General features: G+C 49.7%; 1 protein-coding gene across 1 annotated transcript in view; it reads left to right on the forward strand.

The window, feature by feature from the left end:
- The window catches only part of rpgra (retinitis pigmentosa GTPase regulator a), a 97,924-nt gene that overhangs the window by 74,070 nt on the left and 8,303 nt on the right, over nt 1-15,551 (forward strand). The window contains exons 11-12 of the mRNA XM_072513887.1: nt 5,575-5,764; nt 7,106-7,203. Coding sequence (XP_072369988.1) covers nt 5,575-5,764; nt 7,106-7,203 — 288 coding nt within the window. The remainder of the gene's footprint in view (nt 1-5,574; nt 5,765-7,105; nt 7,204-15,551) is intronic.

Below are 15,551 nucleotides of genomic sequence, written 5' to 3' on the forward strand. Positions count from 1 at the left end.
CAAAGTGGATAAATGTGATTAGGATTATTTGCAGGCAAGGTAAATGGTGACATAGACTGGTTAGGGCTTGTTTCAGTGTTAGAATTTCTGTGTTCTTTTTGACAGTTTTGGTGTCATACCAATTACAGGTCTGTAACAGGTCTATCTCAAGGAACATCATAATCTGCACGTAGATTTCACACATTTGTGTTGAATATGAGTTCAGATTGGCCAATTGGGGGAATGCATTATGGCAGAGGATGTAAATATCACCACAGTCCCAGAGGACCATAGGCTGCTCTCCCCTTTGAGAGCTGACTGGTAGCGATTTAACCTGAGGCTCACCACACCTCAAGATGTAGAGCAAAGTTGAGAAGGCGAGGGCCTTCATGAATAACCTGAGCTGGTGCAAGAATTGAATCAGCATTGTTGCCTTCGCTCCACATCATGAACTAGCCGCCCAGCCAACTGATCTAACCGACCCCCAATTATGGTTGAGTATATCTCCCGGCTGTGTCTTGTCTCTCACTGTCTTCCATACCAGGATTTAATATCCAATATTGTGAAGAATCTCTGCTTACAACTAGAAATGGTGAAACTACGGCCACTGAGTGTTGTTTAAGTGTTATCGGAGTTCTATGCTTCACTACTAAAGGAATTTTTTTTGTTTTAACATGTGCGGTAATCAACAAGTCAGACAATAGCTTCCACAAGGGTTAAGTGGAGCTCTCTGAGTCCTCCGCTGAATTTTACTAAAGGATATGACAGTAATCTTATGGCACCTTACCCAAATTTTGATTTTGTTTTTCAAAAAAAAAAAATTTTATTCAGGCATTTTCATAAAAAACAAACTGAAGCAGAAGCAAAATTACATAACTTTATAAATAACCAACATCCAATTCCCCCCACCCCCGCTCCCCACTCTCGGACCGCCTCCAGTCCCCATTTTAACCCCCCCCCCCCCCCCCCCCCCCCCCAGAAGTCAATGAACGGCTCCCATCTCCGTGTGAACTCATCAACTGACCCCTCAGGATGAACTTTACCTTCTTCAGCCTCAGGAATTCTGCCAGGTCGCTCACCCAACCCACCGGTGTCGGCAGCTCTGAGTCACTCCATCCAAGTAGGATCCTTCTCCGGGCTATCAGGGAGGCAAAGGCCAAAACGTCGGCCTCTCTCACCCCCTGGACTCCTGGATTTTCCAATACCCTGAATATCGCTACCTCTGGACTCGGGGCCACCTTTACCCGAACACCTCGGACATTACATCCATAAACTCCTGCCAGAACCCCATTAACTTTGGACATGCCAGAACATGTGGACGTGATACGTGTACCTCCCCGCACACTGCCCACACCTATCCTCTACTCCCTCAAAAACTCCACTCATCCGCGCTACCATCATATGTACCCTGAGAAATACTTTAAACTGGTTGAGGCTTAGCGTTACACACAACGAGGACGCATTCACCCTCTGCAGGGCCTCAGCCCACCCCCCACCTCCCCAACAAGCTTTTTTCTCCCACTTCTGCTTTATATCCCCCACTGGGGTCTCCTCCCAATCCATCAGGCACCTTCCCCCTCCCCTATGTCCTCCTTCAGCAACACCTTGTCTTGCAACCCCAAAGGCGGTAACCCAGGAAAGGACAGTACCTCTCTCCACTAAATCCCAAACCTGCAGGTACCTGAAGCCATTACCACTGGGCAGCTCATACACTTCATCCAGCTCCTCCAATTTCACAAAACTGCCCCCTACAAACAGGTCACCAAATTGCTCAATCCCTGCCTGCCACCACCCCCGAAACCTCGTATCCACCCCCCCGATTCAAACCTATGATTATCACTTCACAGATCGTTGCCCACACCGAGACGCCCTCCAGTCCCAAATGCTGCCTCCACTGCAGCCACACCCTCAAGGCCAATACTATCACTGGGCTCACGGAGTGCCTGCAGGTGAGAATGGCAGAGACATTGTTAACAATGCCCTTGAGCTTTCTCCCCCACAAGAAGCCTCCTCAAGCCGACCCCTCCTCCACTGCCCATTTCCTAACCATGGCAATGTTCGCTGCCCAGTAATAGTTCATTATATTCGGCAACGCCAGCCCCCCCCCCGGCGCACAATCCCTTTCCAACCCCTCGATGCTCTAAGCGCCATTGTCACTGACTCTAAAACAAAGGCAAAAAGCAATGGGGAGAGCGGGCATTCCCAGTCCACAAGCCCCGACCCAAACCAGCCCAGCACATCCCGCAAATGTTCCCACTCCACCCGATCGAAAACTTTCTCCGTGTCCACTGCCACTACCACCTCCACCTCTTGCCCCCTCGGAGGCATCATAATCACATTAAACAGCCTCCTCACATTTGCCGATAACTGTCTCCCCTTCACAAACCTATTTGGTCCTCACCTATCATCCCGGGACGCAGTCCTCAATTCGCGAAGCCAACACCTTCGCCAGCAATTAGGCGTCCACATTCAATACTGATATCAGACGGTACTACTTCGGATCCATGTTCTTTTTCAATATCAAAGAGATGGATGCCTGCGATAGTGTAGGGGAAGTTCTCCCCTCTCCCTACCCTCATTATAGGCCCTCACCAGCAGTGGCCCAGGTCCCAGCCCCAAACCTTTTATAGAACTCCACCAGGAACCCATCCGGGCCCAGGGCCTTCCCTGCCTGCATCACCCCCATACTCTCCATAACCGCCCTCAACCCGATAGGGCCCGCAGTCCCTGCATCAACTCCTTGTTCGCCCATGGCAACTCCAACCCATCCAGGAACCACCGCATTCCTGGCCGGGGGCTCCAACCTATATAATCTCATGTAAAAAGCCTCAAACGCCCCATTCACCACCACTGGGTCCGACACCACCCTTCCTGTCTCGTCCTTTACTCTTCCAATCTACCTCGCCGCCTCCTGCTTCCTCAGCTGGTGGGCGAGAATCCTATTTGCCTCCTCACCATACCCGTATGCCCCTCTGGCGCTCCAAATCTGCCCGACCGCCTTCCTCATGGACACTAATCCGAACTCCACCTGGAGCCTCTGCCAGTCCTACAACAACCCCGACTCCAGGGCCTCCGAATATCTTCTGTCCACCCTCAGAATCTCTTTCACCAGCCTTGGCATCTCTGCCCGTTTCGCCTTCTCCCTATGTGCCCAAATTGAAGTAAACTCTCCATCAACCACCGTCTTGAGTGCCTCCCAAAGCGTGGCGGCCATGACCTCCCCGTGTCATTGAGCACCACATACCCCTGGATGGTGGCCGTCACCCGCTCACACACTGCCTCATCCAACAACCATATATCCAGCATTCATTGCAGGCGCTGGCCTCCCGGTCCACCTGCAAATCCGCCCAGTGCGGTGTGTGATCGGAGACAACGATCGGCGAATACTCCAAATCGACCACCCCCGCCAACAATGCCCTGTCCACCACGAAAAAGTAATCCGGGAATACACCAGGTGCACATGAGAAAAATATGAGAATTCCTTCACCCTCGGCCTCCCAAACCCCCCCCACCCCGCCACACCCCCGTCCCCGTCCCCCCCTGCCAAATAAGCTCCATAAACTCCTTCAGCCCCCCCCCCCCCCCCTTCCAAAATAAGCTCCATAAGCCCCTTCAGCTCCTTTGCCACTGCTGACACCTTCCCTGACCTTGGGCTTGACCGGTCCAAGCTTGGCTCTATAACCGTATTAAAATCCGCCCCCCATGATCAACTGGTGCGAGTCCAGGTCAGGAATCTTCCCCAGCACCCGCCTCATGAAATCTACATCATCCCAATTTAGGGCAGAAACATTTGCCAAGACCACCGTCATTCCCTCCAGCTTCCCCCTAACCCCCAGATCTGCCACAGTGCTCACCACCTCGAATGCCACTTACTTTTTCACCAGCACTGCCAACCCCCCTCGTCATCATGTCCAGTCCAGAGTGGAACATCTGCCCTACCCATCCTTTCCTCACCCTTGTCTGATCCACTACCTTTAATGCATCTCCTGCAAAAAGGGCACATCCGCCTTGAGACTCTTCAGGTATGTGAACACATGTGACATTTGACCGGCCTATTCAGCCCCCTCACGTTCCACGTGATCTTTTTGGGCCAGACCCCGGGCCGTAGCACCCGGCCCACCCTCGGATGTCCACTCTCATCATTCCCTTTCCAGCTGCACCACAACAACCACACCCTTGTCAACAACCCCCCCCCCCCCGCCAATCTCAACCCAAACAACAGCCCTCTTTCATATGCCTACCTCCTGACAACCTCCCACTGCACTCCTGTTAACTATCTCGTCCAGCTAGCATGGTGGCCCCCGCCCAAGGCCTTCGAACCCCCTGTAGCCCCACCCCGCTCCATCCACACTCCCAAAATCAGAAAAGGTGCACTCACTGTTGATATTCTCCCATGGAGGGACCTGCCCTCCAAACACCCCGCCATCAAAACCAAAAGAGCATTTCAAGGGGAGGTTTCCCGAGAGCAAAGAAACCTCCTCCAAAGTTCAATGTCCTCCTTCTCCTGCCAGTCCATTGTCCCTCATAAACTCCATCGCTCCCTCTGGCATGCCAAAATAATATTCACGCTTCTGCTAAGTCATCCAGAGACAGAGTGAGTACAGCACACCGAGCTCCACCCCCTTGAAGAGGGCAGACGTGACCCGATTAAACCCGGCCCTCCACTTTGCCAGTTCTGCACCCAGGTCTTGATACACCCACAGCTCGTGCCCTTCCCAGGTGCCCTTCCTCATCTGCCTCACCACCGAAGAACCTGTATCCAGATGTTTGGCCTTGGCAGCTTGCCTACTTGCAACCTCCGATCAGCGCCCTGTGCACTCCGTCGACCTCCAGGGGCTGATCAAAGGCTCCCTCCCTCATCAACTGCTCCAACATTTTGGCCACATACAGGCTGGCCTCCGCATCTTCGATGCCTTCGGGCAAATGTTGCCTTCTGGAGCAGTTCTCCAGATCCTCCACCTATCCCTTCAGCCTCTTCTGGTTCTCCCGCATCACCCCCACCTCAGGCATCAACAAAGCCAGCTGCTCCTCGTGCTGCACCAATGCCTCCTCCACTTTCTGGATCACCCAGCTCTGGGACTCCAGCCTCTGCTCCACTTTTTCAGTGCCTGCTTTAACCCACTCCGCCAGGGCCTCCTTCCTCTGCTGGCTGAACTTGGCATTCAGAAATTAGACCAAATGCTCTGTTGACCACTGGGCGGGCAGAACGGGCCCTTTGCCCTCTGCCATCTTTACCTGTGGCGCACCACGAAGACTCTCCTGTTCCAACAGCTCATTTCTTCTGGTCCCACTCCTAGTTCGTGGACCCATCCACCAGCCATACCAGAGGGGTTCCACCTTCACCAGGTACTCCTACACCTCTTTCCATCCATAACTTCGCCCTTCAGATGGGGAAAAATACCACCTTGAGCAGAAGCCACCAAATGTGTGTCCACGCACTCCATGGCCGCCATTGGAAGTCTTTTTGATTTTGTTGAGGGAGAAATTAGCTAATTAGGTCATTAATTATTCATTATCTAGCACCGCTCCAAAACTCATGATTTTGAGGATAATATATAAGACCTTGTTTACTTATACCTGTAGTTTTATTTTCAGGAAATGTCTCCAGATAAGTTAGGTCAGCTGGTACGCACACTACCTCCAATTGGAGCTGGTCTCCTCAATTCCTCCCTACCCATCAGTAGTCAGACAATTCCTGGAATGAAAGTTGCTGAAGAAAACCCCATTGCCTCAAAGTCAATTAATGATGTTCGAATCTTTGAAGAATCACCATCTCCCAACAAAGGTAATGTACTCACAGCCAGGACCACAGGTATAATGGTGACTAAATAAGTTGTTTTCATTGCATGAAATCACAGGATTTTTGAAAGTGTTTTTGGATTGCATTCCATCGTTCCATTTGTTTGGAACTTATAGTGGCATAATGCCTCAGCGGTAACAATATAATCAGATTTTACTCATGTCTGCACTTAATATTTAAGCAGAAATATTGTGTTTCTTTCTATAACCGGATGTATAAATGTTTATTTCTTTAAGTGCATTTTCAAAATGGTTATATTCCCTTCTAGAGGTGTAAGTGGTGGTCTGATCCATTAACAACATTCAGTAATCAATGTTATTATAAGATGCATTCTTAGAAAAGTAGTTGAAATTTCAAAAAATTAATTACGTAATACAAAGACAGTAAAATATTGCGGAGGTGAATTAAATACATCTTGAATTGGTTTTGGACTAGTTTTTTTATATGTGGCTCAGTAAACCTCAAACTAATGTGAAATATTTTACAGTACTTGTTTCCTATCCACCCAGATCTCTTACTTTGTGTTGTGTTTTAAGCATTCATAATAAAAATCTGATATGGCTGCAGATTAAATTAAGTACCCGTGTGGAGATTGAAGTCGTTCAGAACGTATGTGTATTATAACATTAACATTTGACAGGTTCCAGAACATATAGAATCATAGAATCATAGAATTTACAGTGCAGAAGGAGGCCATACGGCCCATCGAGTCTGCACTGGCTCTTGGAAAGAGCACCCTACCCAAGGTCCACACCTCCACCCTATCCCCATAACCCAGTAACCCCACCCAACACTAAGGGCACTTTTGGACACTAAGGGCAATTTAGCATGGCCAATCCACCTAACCTGCACATCTTTGGACTGTGGGAGGAAACCGGAGCACCCGGAGGAAACCCACGCCCACACTGGGAGAACATGCAGACTCCGCACAGACAGTGACCCAAGCTGGGAATTGAACCTGGGACCCTGGAGCTGTGATGCAATTGTGCTAACCACCATGCTACCGTGCTGCCCTGTAGTTTAAGGGACAACATTTTCAAGAAATAGAGGCATGGTACAACCAAAATTAAATCACTTCAGGTTAGTGAAAGGAAATGTTTCTAATCTTTACTCTACCATCAAGTTATAGTATTTTGACAGCCACCAGTCTCTTTTCGCTGCTGTAGGGTTGGTATGGTATGTGAAAGAAATGATCTTCTTTGTACTTCCAAATGCTTCCATCTTTATTTAGTTGTACATTTGTGTACACATAGAGTATATAGATAGACTAGCATTGATTTATTTACTTAATTCTTGATAAATACTAATATTAATATTTTTTTTTAGTTCCAAGGGTCAAAAATGCTCACAAAAGCTCTGTTGAAGAGGAATCTGAAGAGGAAAATGACAAAGGCCTTGGTGACACCACGGATTTTTTGAACATGGTAAGGTAACCTCAGGATAGAGAAATGCATGGGTGGAGATGCACAATGGATGGTTAAGATTATTATGGAAATCTGGTGGATGATTAGAAAATAAAATCATTACAGCAAAATATGAGGTGGCCAATTTTGACATGACAAATAAGGAAGTTTCTTATCTTGAAAAGTGCAAATCAATGTTGGGTTGAGAATCAAAAAGATCTGGGAATAAAGATAAAATAAATTGCAAATTGATTAGCCCGTAAAGTACTGGGGCTCATTTCTAGAGGAATAGTATATACAAGCAAGGAGGTAATGTTATATTTATGTAGACCCATGGCTAGTTACCAATTGGACGATTGTGTGCAGTTCTCATCTCCATACCAGCAAAAGGATATTGAAGGGCTGGAAAATGTACAAAAGTGATTTAAAAGAATATTATTAGAAATTTGAAGCTGGAATTGAAGGTAAAATTGAATAGCCTGGGGGGCAGCACGGTGGCGCAGTGGATAGCACCGAGGTCCCAGGTTCGATCCCGGCTCTGGGTCACTGTCCGTGTGGAGTTTGCACATTCTCCCCGTGTTGCGTGGGTTTCGCCCCCATAACCCAAAGATGTGCAGGGCAGGTGGATTGGCAACGTTAAATTGCCCCTTAATTGGAAAAATGAATTGGGTACTCTAAATTTAGAAAAAAAATTAAAAATTGAATAGCCTGGGCTGTTTTTTGTTGTTCTGCAAAAGACGAGACCTAATAGAGGTTATTAAAAATATGAAGGAGTTTGCTAGGATGGACATGCAGAAAGTTTCCACATGTAGGTGAGTCCAGAACAATGGAATATGAATATGAGTTAATCATTAAAAGAGCAAATGATTAATTTAAAATTTCTTTGAAGAGATAACAAATAGGTTAGACCAAGGAGAGCCAATGGATGTTATCTATCTTGACTTCCAAAAGGCCTTTGATAAGGTGCCTCACGGGAGACTGCTGAGTAAAATAAGGGCCCATGGTATTCGAGGCAAGGTACTAACATGGATTGACGATTGGCTGTCAGGCAGAAGGCAGAGAGTTGGGATAAAAGGTTCTTTTTCGGAATGGCAACCGGTGACGAGTGGTGTCCCGCAAGGTTCAGTGTTGGGGCCACAGCTGTTCTCTTTATATATTAACGATCTCGATGACTGGACTGGGGGCATTCTGGCTAAGTTTGCCGATGATACAAAGATAGGTGGAGGGGCAGGTAGTATGGAGGAGGTGGGGAGGCTGCAGAAAGATTTAGACAGTTTAGGAGAGTGGTCCAAGAAATGGCTGATGAAATTCAACGTGGGCAAGTGCGAGGTCTTGCACTTTGGAAAAAAGAATAGAGGCATGGACTACTTTCTAAACGGTGACAAAATTCATAATGCTGAAGTGCAAAGGGACTTGGGAGTCCTAGTCCAGGATTCTCTAAAGGTACACTTGCAGGTTGAGTCCTTAATTAAGAAAGCAAATGCAATGTTGTCATTCATCTCGAGGCTTGGAATATAAAAGCAGGGATGTACTTCTGAAGCTTTATAAAGCATTAGTTAGGCCCCATTTAGAATACTTTGAGCAATTTTGGGCCCCACACCTCAGGAAGGACATACTGGCACTGGAGCGGGTCCAGCAGAGATTCACACGGATGATCCCAGGGATGGTAGGCCTAACATACGATGAACGTCTGAGGATCCTGGGATTATATTCATTGGAGTTTAGGAGGTTGAGGGGAGATCTAATAGAAACTTACAAGATAATGAATGGCTTAGATAGGGTGGATGTAGGGAAGTTGTTTCCATTAGCAGGGGAGACTAGGACCCGGGGACACAGCCTTAGAATAAAAGGGAGTCACTTTAGAACAGAGATGAGGAGAAATTTCTTCAGCCAGAGAGTGGTGGGTCTGTGGAATTCATTGCCACAGAGGGCGGTGGAGGCCGGGACGTTGAGTGTCTTTAAGACAGAAGTTGATAAATTCTTGATTTCTCGAGGAATTACGGGCTATGGAGAGAGAGCGGGTAAATGGAGTTGAAATCAGCCATGATTGAATGGCGGAGTGGACTCGATGGGCCGAATGGCCTTACTTCCACTCCTATGTCTTATGGTCTTAATGTCCTTCAAGGAAGGAAATCTACTGCCTTTACTTGGTTCAACTTGTGTGATTTCATAGCCACAACAATGCAGGTGACTTGTAATTGCCCTCTGAATGGCCGAGTCAGCCACTCAATCAGACCAAATCACAACAACCTTCACCACATGGATTACAGCAGTGGATCACCATCACCTTCTGGAGGGTAATTAGGGACGGACAATAAATGTTGCCCTTAGCAGTGATGCCTGTATCTTGAGAGTTAATGAAAGAAAAAATGATCCTCGATCAAGGCTGCACGGTAGCACAGTTGCTTTACAGCGCCAGGGTCCCTGGTTCGATTCCCAGCTTGGGTCACTGTCTGTGTGGAGTCTGCACTTTCTCCCCGTGTCTGTGTGGGTTTCCTCCGGGTGCTCCGGTTTCCTCCCAAAAATCCCGAAAGACATGCTGTTAGGTGAATTAGACATACTGAATTCTCCCATACCCGAACAGGCGCGGGAATGTGGCGACTAGGGGATTTTCACAGTAACTTCATTGCAGTGTAATGTAAGCCTACTTGTGACGATAAACATTTTTAATAAAGGACCACAAAGGCTTGTTCCACTGATTCCTGCTGCAAAGGCCTGTCTGAAGTGTCCAAAGATGTGAAGGTTAGATGGATTGGCCATGCTAAATTGCTTCTTAGTGTCCAAGGATGTGCAAGTTAGGTAGGGTTATGGGGATGGGGTGGGGCAGTAGGCTTAGGTAGGATGCTCTTTCAGAGGCTCAGTGCAGATTCTATGGGCCGAATGGCTTCATTCTGCACTGTAGGTATTCTTTTAAAAAATATATATTTTATTCAAATTTTTCGGCCAAACAAAACAATACAAAGGTTTTCCTTTTTACAACAATAAAACAATATAAATAACAGTGACCGTTTTAACAAATAAATAAATAATATATAAACTAAATGGCAACTGCCATAACAAAATAATAACTCTCCAGAAATAAAATCAAACAATCCAATATACATAACCAAGTACAAATATCTATACAAAAACACCCCTGAGGACCCCCCCCCCTCCCCCCTGGGTTGCTGCTGTTACCTTCCCATTTCCTTTATCGTTCTGCGAGGTAGTCAATGAACGGTTGCCACCGCCTGGTGAACCCTTGAGCCGAACCCCTTAGTGCGAACTTTATCCGTTCTAGTTTTATAAACCCTGCCATGTCATTTATCCAGGTCTCCACGCCCGGGGGTTTGGCTTCCTTCCACATAAGCAATATCCTTCGCCGGGCTACTAGGGACGCAAAGGCCAAGACATCAGCCTCTTTCGCCTCCTGCACTCCCGGCTCTTCTGCAACCCCGAATATAGCCAACCCCCAGCCTGGCTCGACCCGGACCCCCACCACCTTCGAAAGCACCTTTGCCACCCCCACCCAGAACCCCTGCAGTGCCGGGCATGACCAAAACATGTGGGTGTGGTTTGCTGGGCTTCTCGAGCATCTCCCACACCTATCCTCTACCCCGAAAAATTTTCTGAGCCTTGCTCCGGTCATATGCGCCCTGTGCAAAACCTTGAATTGTATCAGGCTTAGCCTGGCGCACGAGGACGGCGAGTTTACCCTACGTAGGGCATCAGCCCACAGCCCCTCCTCAATCTCCTCCCCCAGCTCTTCTTCCCATTTCTCCTTCAGCTCATCCACCATGATCTCCCCCTCGTCCCTCATTTCCCTGTATATATCCGACACCCTACCATCCCCCACCCATGTCCCTGAGATCACTCTATCTTGAATCTCCTGCGTCGGGAGCTGCGGGAATTCCCTCACCTGTTGCCTCGCAAAAGCCCTCAGTTGCATGTATCGAAATGCATTCCCTTGGGGCAACCCATATTTTTCCGTCAGCGCTCCCAGACTCGCAAACGTCCCGTCTACGAACAGATCTCTCAGTTGCACAACCCCAGCTCTCTGCCATGCTCCAAATCCCCCATCTATTCTCCCTGGGACAAACCTATGATTATTTCTTATCGGGGACCGCACCAAGGCTCCCGTCCTTCCCCTATGTCGTCTCTACTGCCCCCAAATTTTTAGCGTTGCCACCACCACTGGACTTGTGGTGTATTTCTTTGGGGAGAACGGCAACGGCGCCGTCACCAGTGCTTGTAGGCTGGTTCCTTTGCAGGACGCCATCTCCAATCTCTTCCACGCCGCTCCCTCCCCTTCTCCCATCCACTTACACACCATTGAGATATTGGCAGCCCAGTAGTATTCACTTGGGCTCGGTAGTGCCAGCCCCCCCCCTATCCCTGCTACGCTGCAAGAACCCCCTCCTCACTCTCGGGGTCTTCCCGGCCCACACAAAACTCATGACACTTTTCTCAATTTTCTTGAAAAAAGCCTTCGTGACCATCACCGGAAGGCACTGAAACACAAAACGGAATCTCGGGAGGACTACCATTTTGACCGCCTGCACCCTACCCACCAGTGACAGGGGCACCATGTCCCATCTCTTAAAATCCTCCTCCATCTGTTCCTCCAATCTTGTTAAATTAAGCCTATGTAAGGTTTCCCAACTCCTGGCTATCTGAATCCCTAAGTACCGGAAATCTCTTGTTACCTTCCTCAGCGGTAAATCATCTATTCCCCTGCTCTGCTCCCCCGGATGCACCACAAATAACTCACTCTTCCCCATATTCAATTTGTACCCCGAAAATTCCCCAAACTCCCTGAGTGTCTGCATTATCTCAGGCATCCCCTCCACTGGGTCCGCAACATACAGCAATAAATCATCTGCATACAAAGATACCCGGTGCTCTTCTCCTCCCCTGAGTACTCCCCTCCACTTCCTGGAGCCTCTCAGTGCTATGGCCAGGGGCTCAATCGCCAATGCAAACAGTAATGGAGTCAGGGGACACCCCTGCCTCGTCCCTCTATGAAGACGGAAGTAGTCAGACCTCTGCCTGTTCGTGACCACACTCACCACCGGGGCCCTATACAGCAGCTGTACCCATCCAATAAACCCTTCTCCAAAACCAAATCTCTTCAGCACCTCCCACAGATAATCAAACTCCACTCTGTTGAATGCTTTCTCGGCGTCCATCGCCACCACTATCTCCGCCTCCCCCTCTGGTGGAGGCATCATCATTACCCCTAGCAACCTCCGTATGTTCGTGTTCAGCTGTCTCCCCTTAACGAACCCAGTTTGATCCTCGTGGACCACCCCCGGGACACAGTCCTCTATCCTCGTCGCCATCACCTTGGCCAGGAGCTTAGCATCTACATTTAAAAGGGAAACGGGCCTGTAGGACCCACACTGCAGCGGGTCTTTTTCCTTCTTCAAAAGGAGCGATATCGTCGCCTCCCACATAGTCGGGGGCAACTGCCCCCTTTCCCTGACCTCATTAAAGGTTCTCGTCAAAAGCGGGGCCAGTAGGTCCATATATTTCCTATAAAATTCCACCGAGAATCCGTCCGGTCCCGGGGCCTTCCTCGCCTGCATGCTCCCAATCCCTTTTACCATCTCCTCCATCTCAATCTGTGCTCCCAGTCTCGCCCTCTCCTGCTCCTCCACCTTCGGGAATTCCAGCTGATCCAGGAAACACATCATTCCCTCCTTCCCTTCCGGGGGCTGAGCCTTATATAACCTCTCATAGAATGCCTTGAACACCCCGTTCACTCTCTCCGCTCCCCGTTCCATCTCTCCCTCCTCATCTCTCACCCCACCTATCTCCCTCGCTGCTCCCCTCCTCCTCAATTGGTGGGCCAGTAGCCGACTCGCCTTCTCTCCATACTCATACTGTACACCCTGTGCCCTCCTCCACTGTGCCTCTGCCTTACCCGTGGTCAGCAGGTCAAATTCCACATGTAACCTTTGTCTTTCCCTGTACAGTCCCTCCTCCGGTGCCTCAGCATATTGCCTGTCCACCCTCAAAAGTTCTTTCAACAATCGCTCCCTTTCTTTACCCTCTTGCTTCACTTTATGTGCTCTTATGGATATCAGTTCCCCTCTGACCACCGCCTTCAACGCCTCCCAGACCACTCCCACCTGAACCTCTCCATTGTCATTAAGCTCCAAGTACCTTTCAATACACCCCCTCACCCTTAAACATACCCCCATATCCGCCAATAAGCCCATATCCATTCTCCAGAGTGGGTGCTGTTCTTTTTCCTCTCCTACCTCCAGGTCTACCCAATGTGGAGCGTGGTCCGAAATGGCTATGGCCGTACATTCCGTCCCTGTCACCTTCGGAATCAGCGCCCTTCCCAAGACAAAAAAGTCTATCCGTGAGTATACTTTGTGAACATGGGAGAAAAATGAGAACTCCTTACTCCTAGGCCTACTAAATCTCCAGGGGTCTACCCCTCCCATCTGCTCCATGAAGTCCTTGAGCACCCTGGCCGCTGCCGGCCTCCTCCCCCGGTCCAGCCCTGGATCAAGCACCGTAATGAAGTCTCCCCCCATTACCAACTTTCCCGCCTCCAGGTCCGGGATACGTCCCAACATACGCCTCATAAAATTTGCATCATCCCAGTTCGGGGCATATACGTTCACCAGAACCACCGCCTCCCCTTGCAATCTGCCACTCACCATCTCATATCTACCCCCACTATCCGCCACTATGGTCTTTGCCTCAAACAGTACCCGTTTCCCCACTAAGATAGCCACCCCCCTATTCTTCGCATCTAAACCCGAATGAAACACCTGCCCCCCCATCCTTTACGTAGTCTGACCTGGTCTATCAGTTTCAGATGCGTCTCCTGCAACATAACCACATCTGCCTTTAATTTCTTTAGGGGTGCGAGTACCCGTGCCCTTTTAATCGGCCCGTTCAGCCCTCTCACGTTCCACGTGATCAGCCGGGTTGGTGGGCTCTTTAACCACCCCCCTTGTCGACTAGCCATCCCCTTTTTTAACCCAGCTCCTCACCCGGTTCCCACGTACCTGTATATCCCCCCGACGGTGCTCCTCCGCCTCGACCACCCCATCCCATAGCAGCTCCCCCTTCTCCTTAGCAGCAGCAACCCAGCTAACCCCCTCCCCTGCTAGATGCCCCTCTAGCGTAGTTGCACCCCCCATGGTGCTCCCAGAAGTCAGCGAACTCTGGCTGACCTCGGCTTCCCCCCTTGTCCTCGGCCCCCACTGTGCGAGGCCCCCTCCTTCCTGCGTCCCTGTTCCCGCCATAATTACAATAGCGCGGGAACAAAGCCCGCGTTTCCCACTCGGCCCCGCCCCTAATGACCGGCGCCCACAGTTCCTCATGCTCCCCCCCCCCCCCCCCCCCAAAACATGGGGAAGAGAGAAATGTTACAGGATCGCAAGATTAACAAACTGAAAAATCATCCTCCCCCTTTTTTTCCCCTTGCCCCACATAATCACCCCACCACTTTGTCCCAAAAGTTCTTTCTCTCGCCAGACTATTCCAGCTTCTCGTCCACAATGAATGTCCACGCCTCTTCTGCCGTCTCAAAGTAGTGGTGCTTCCCTTGGTGTGTGACCCACAATCTCGCCGGTTGCAACATTCCAAACTGGACCTTCTTTTTGTGAAGCACCGCCTTAGCCCGATTGAAACTTGCCCTCCTTCTCGCCACCTCCGCATTCCAATCCTGGTATACGCGGATCACCGCGTTCTCCCACCTACAGCTCCGAGTTTTCTTCGCCCATCTGAGGACCGTCTCTCTGTCATTGTAGCGGAGAAACCTCACCACTATAGCTCGAGGTATTTCTCCAGCCTTTGGTCTTCGCGCCAGAACTCGATAAGCTCCCTCCACCTCCAAAGGGCCCGTCGGGGCCTCCGATCCCATTAGCGAGTGAAGCATCGTGCTCACATATGTCCCGACGTCCGCCCCTTCTGCGCCTTCGGGAAGACCCAGGACTCTTAAATTCTTCCTCCTCGAATTATTCTCCAGTGCTTCCAACCTCTCCACACACCTTTTGTGCTGTGCCTCGTGCGTTTCTGCCTTCACCACCAGGCCCTGTATTTCATCTTCGTTTTCAGCAGTCTTTGCCTTCACGACCCGAAGCTCCAGCTCTTGGGTCCTCTGCTCCTCCTTTAGCCCTTCAATCGCCTGTAATATCGGGGCCAACAGCTCCTTCTTCAACTCCTTCTTCAGCTCTTCCACACAGCGCCGCAGGAACTCTTGTTGCTCCGGGCCCCATAACAAACGGCCACCTTCCGACGCCATCTTGCTTTGAGCTTCCCTTCCTTGCCGCTGCTCCAGAGGATCCTCCGCAATCCGGCCGCTATCCTCTCCCTTTTTCATGCGTGTCCGGGGGGGGATTCCCTTCTGGTTTACCGCACAG

Source organism: Scyliorhinus torazame, chromosome 8, assembly GCF_047496885.1.
Source record: "Scyliorhinus torazame isolate Kashiwa2021f chromosome 8, sScyTor2.1, whole genome shotgun sequence".
Lineage (NCBI taxonomy): Eukaryota > Metazoa > Chordata > Chondrichthyes > Carcharhiniformes > Scyliorhinidae > Scyliorhinus > Scyliorhinus torazame.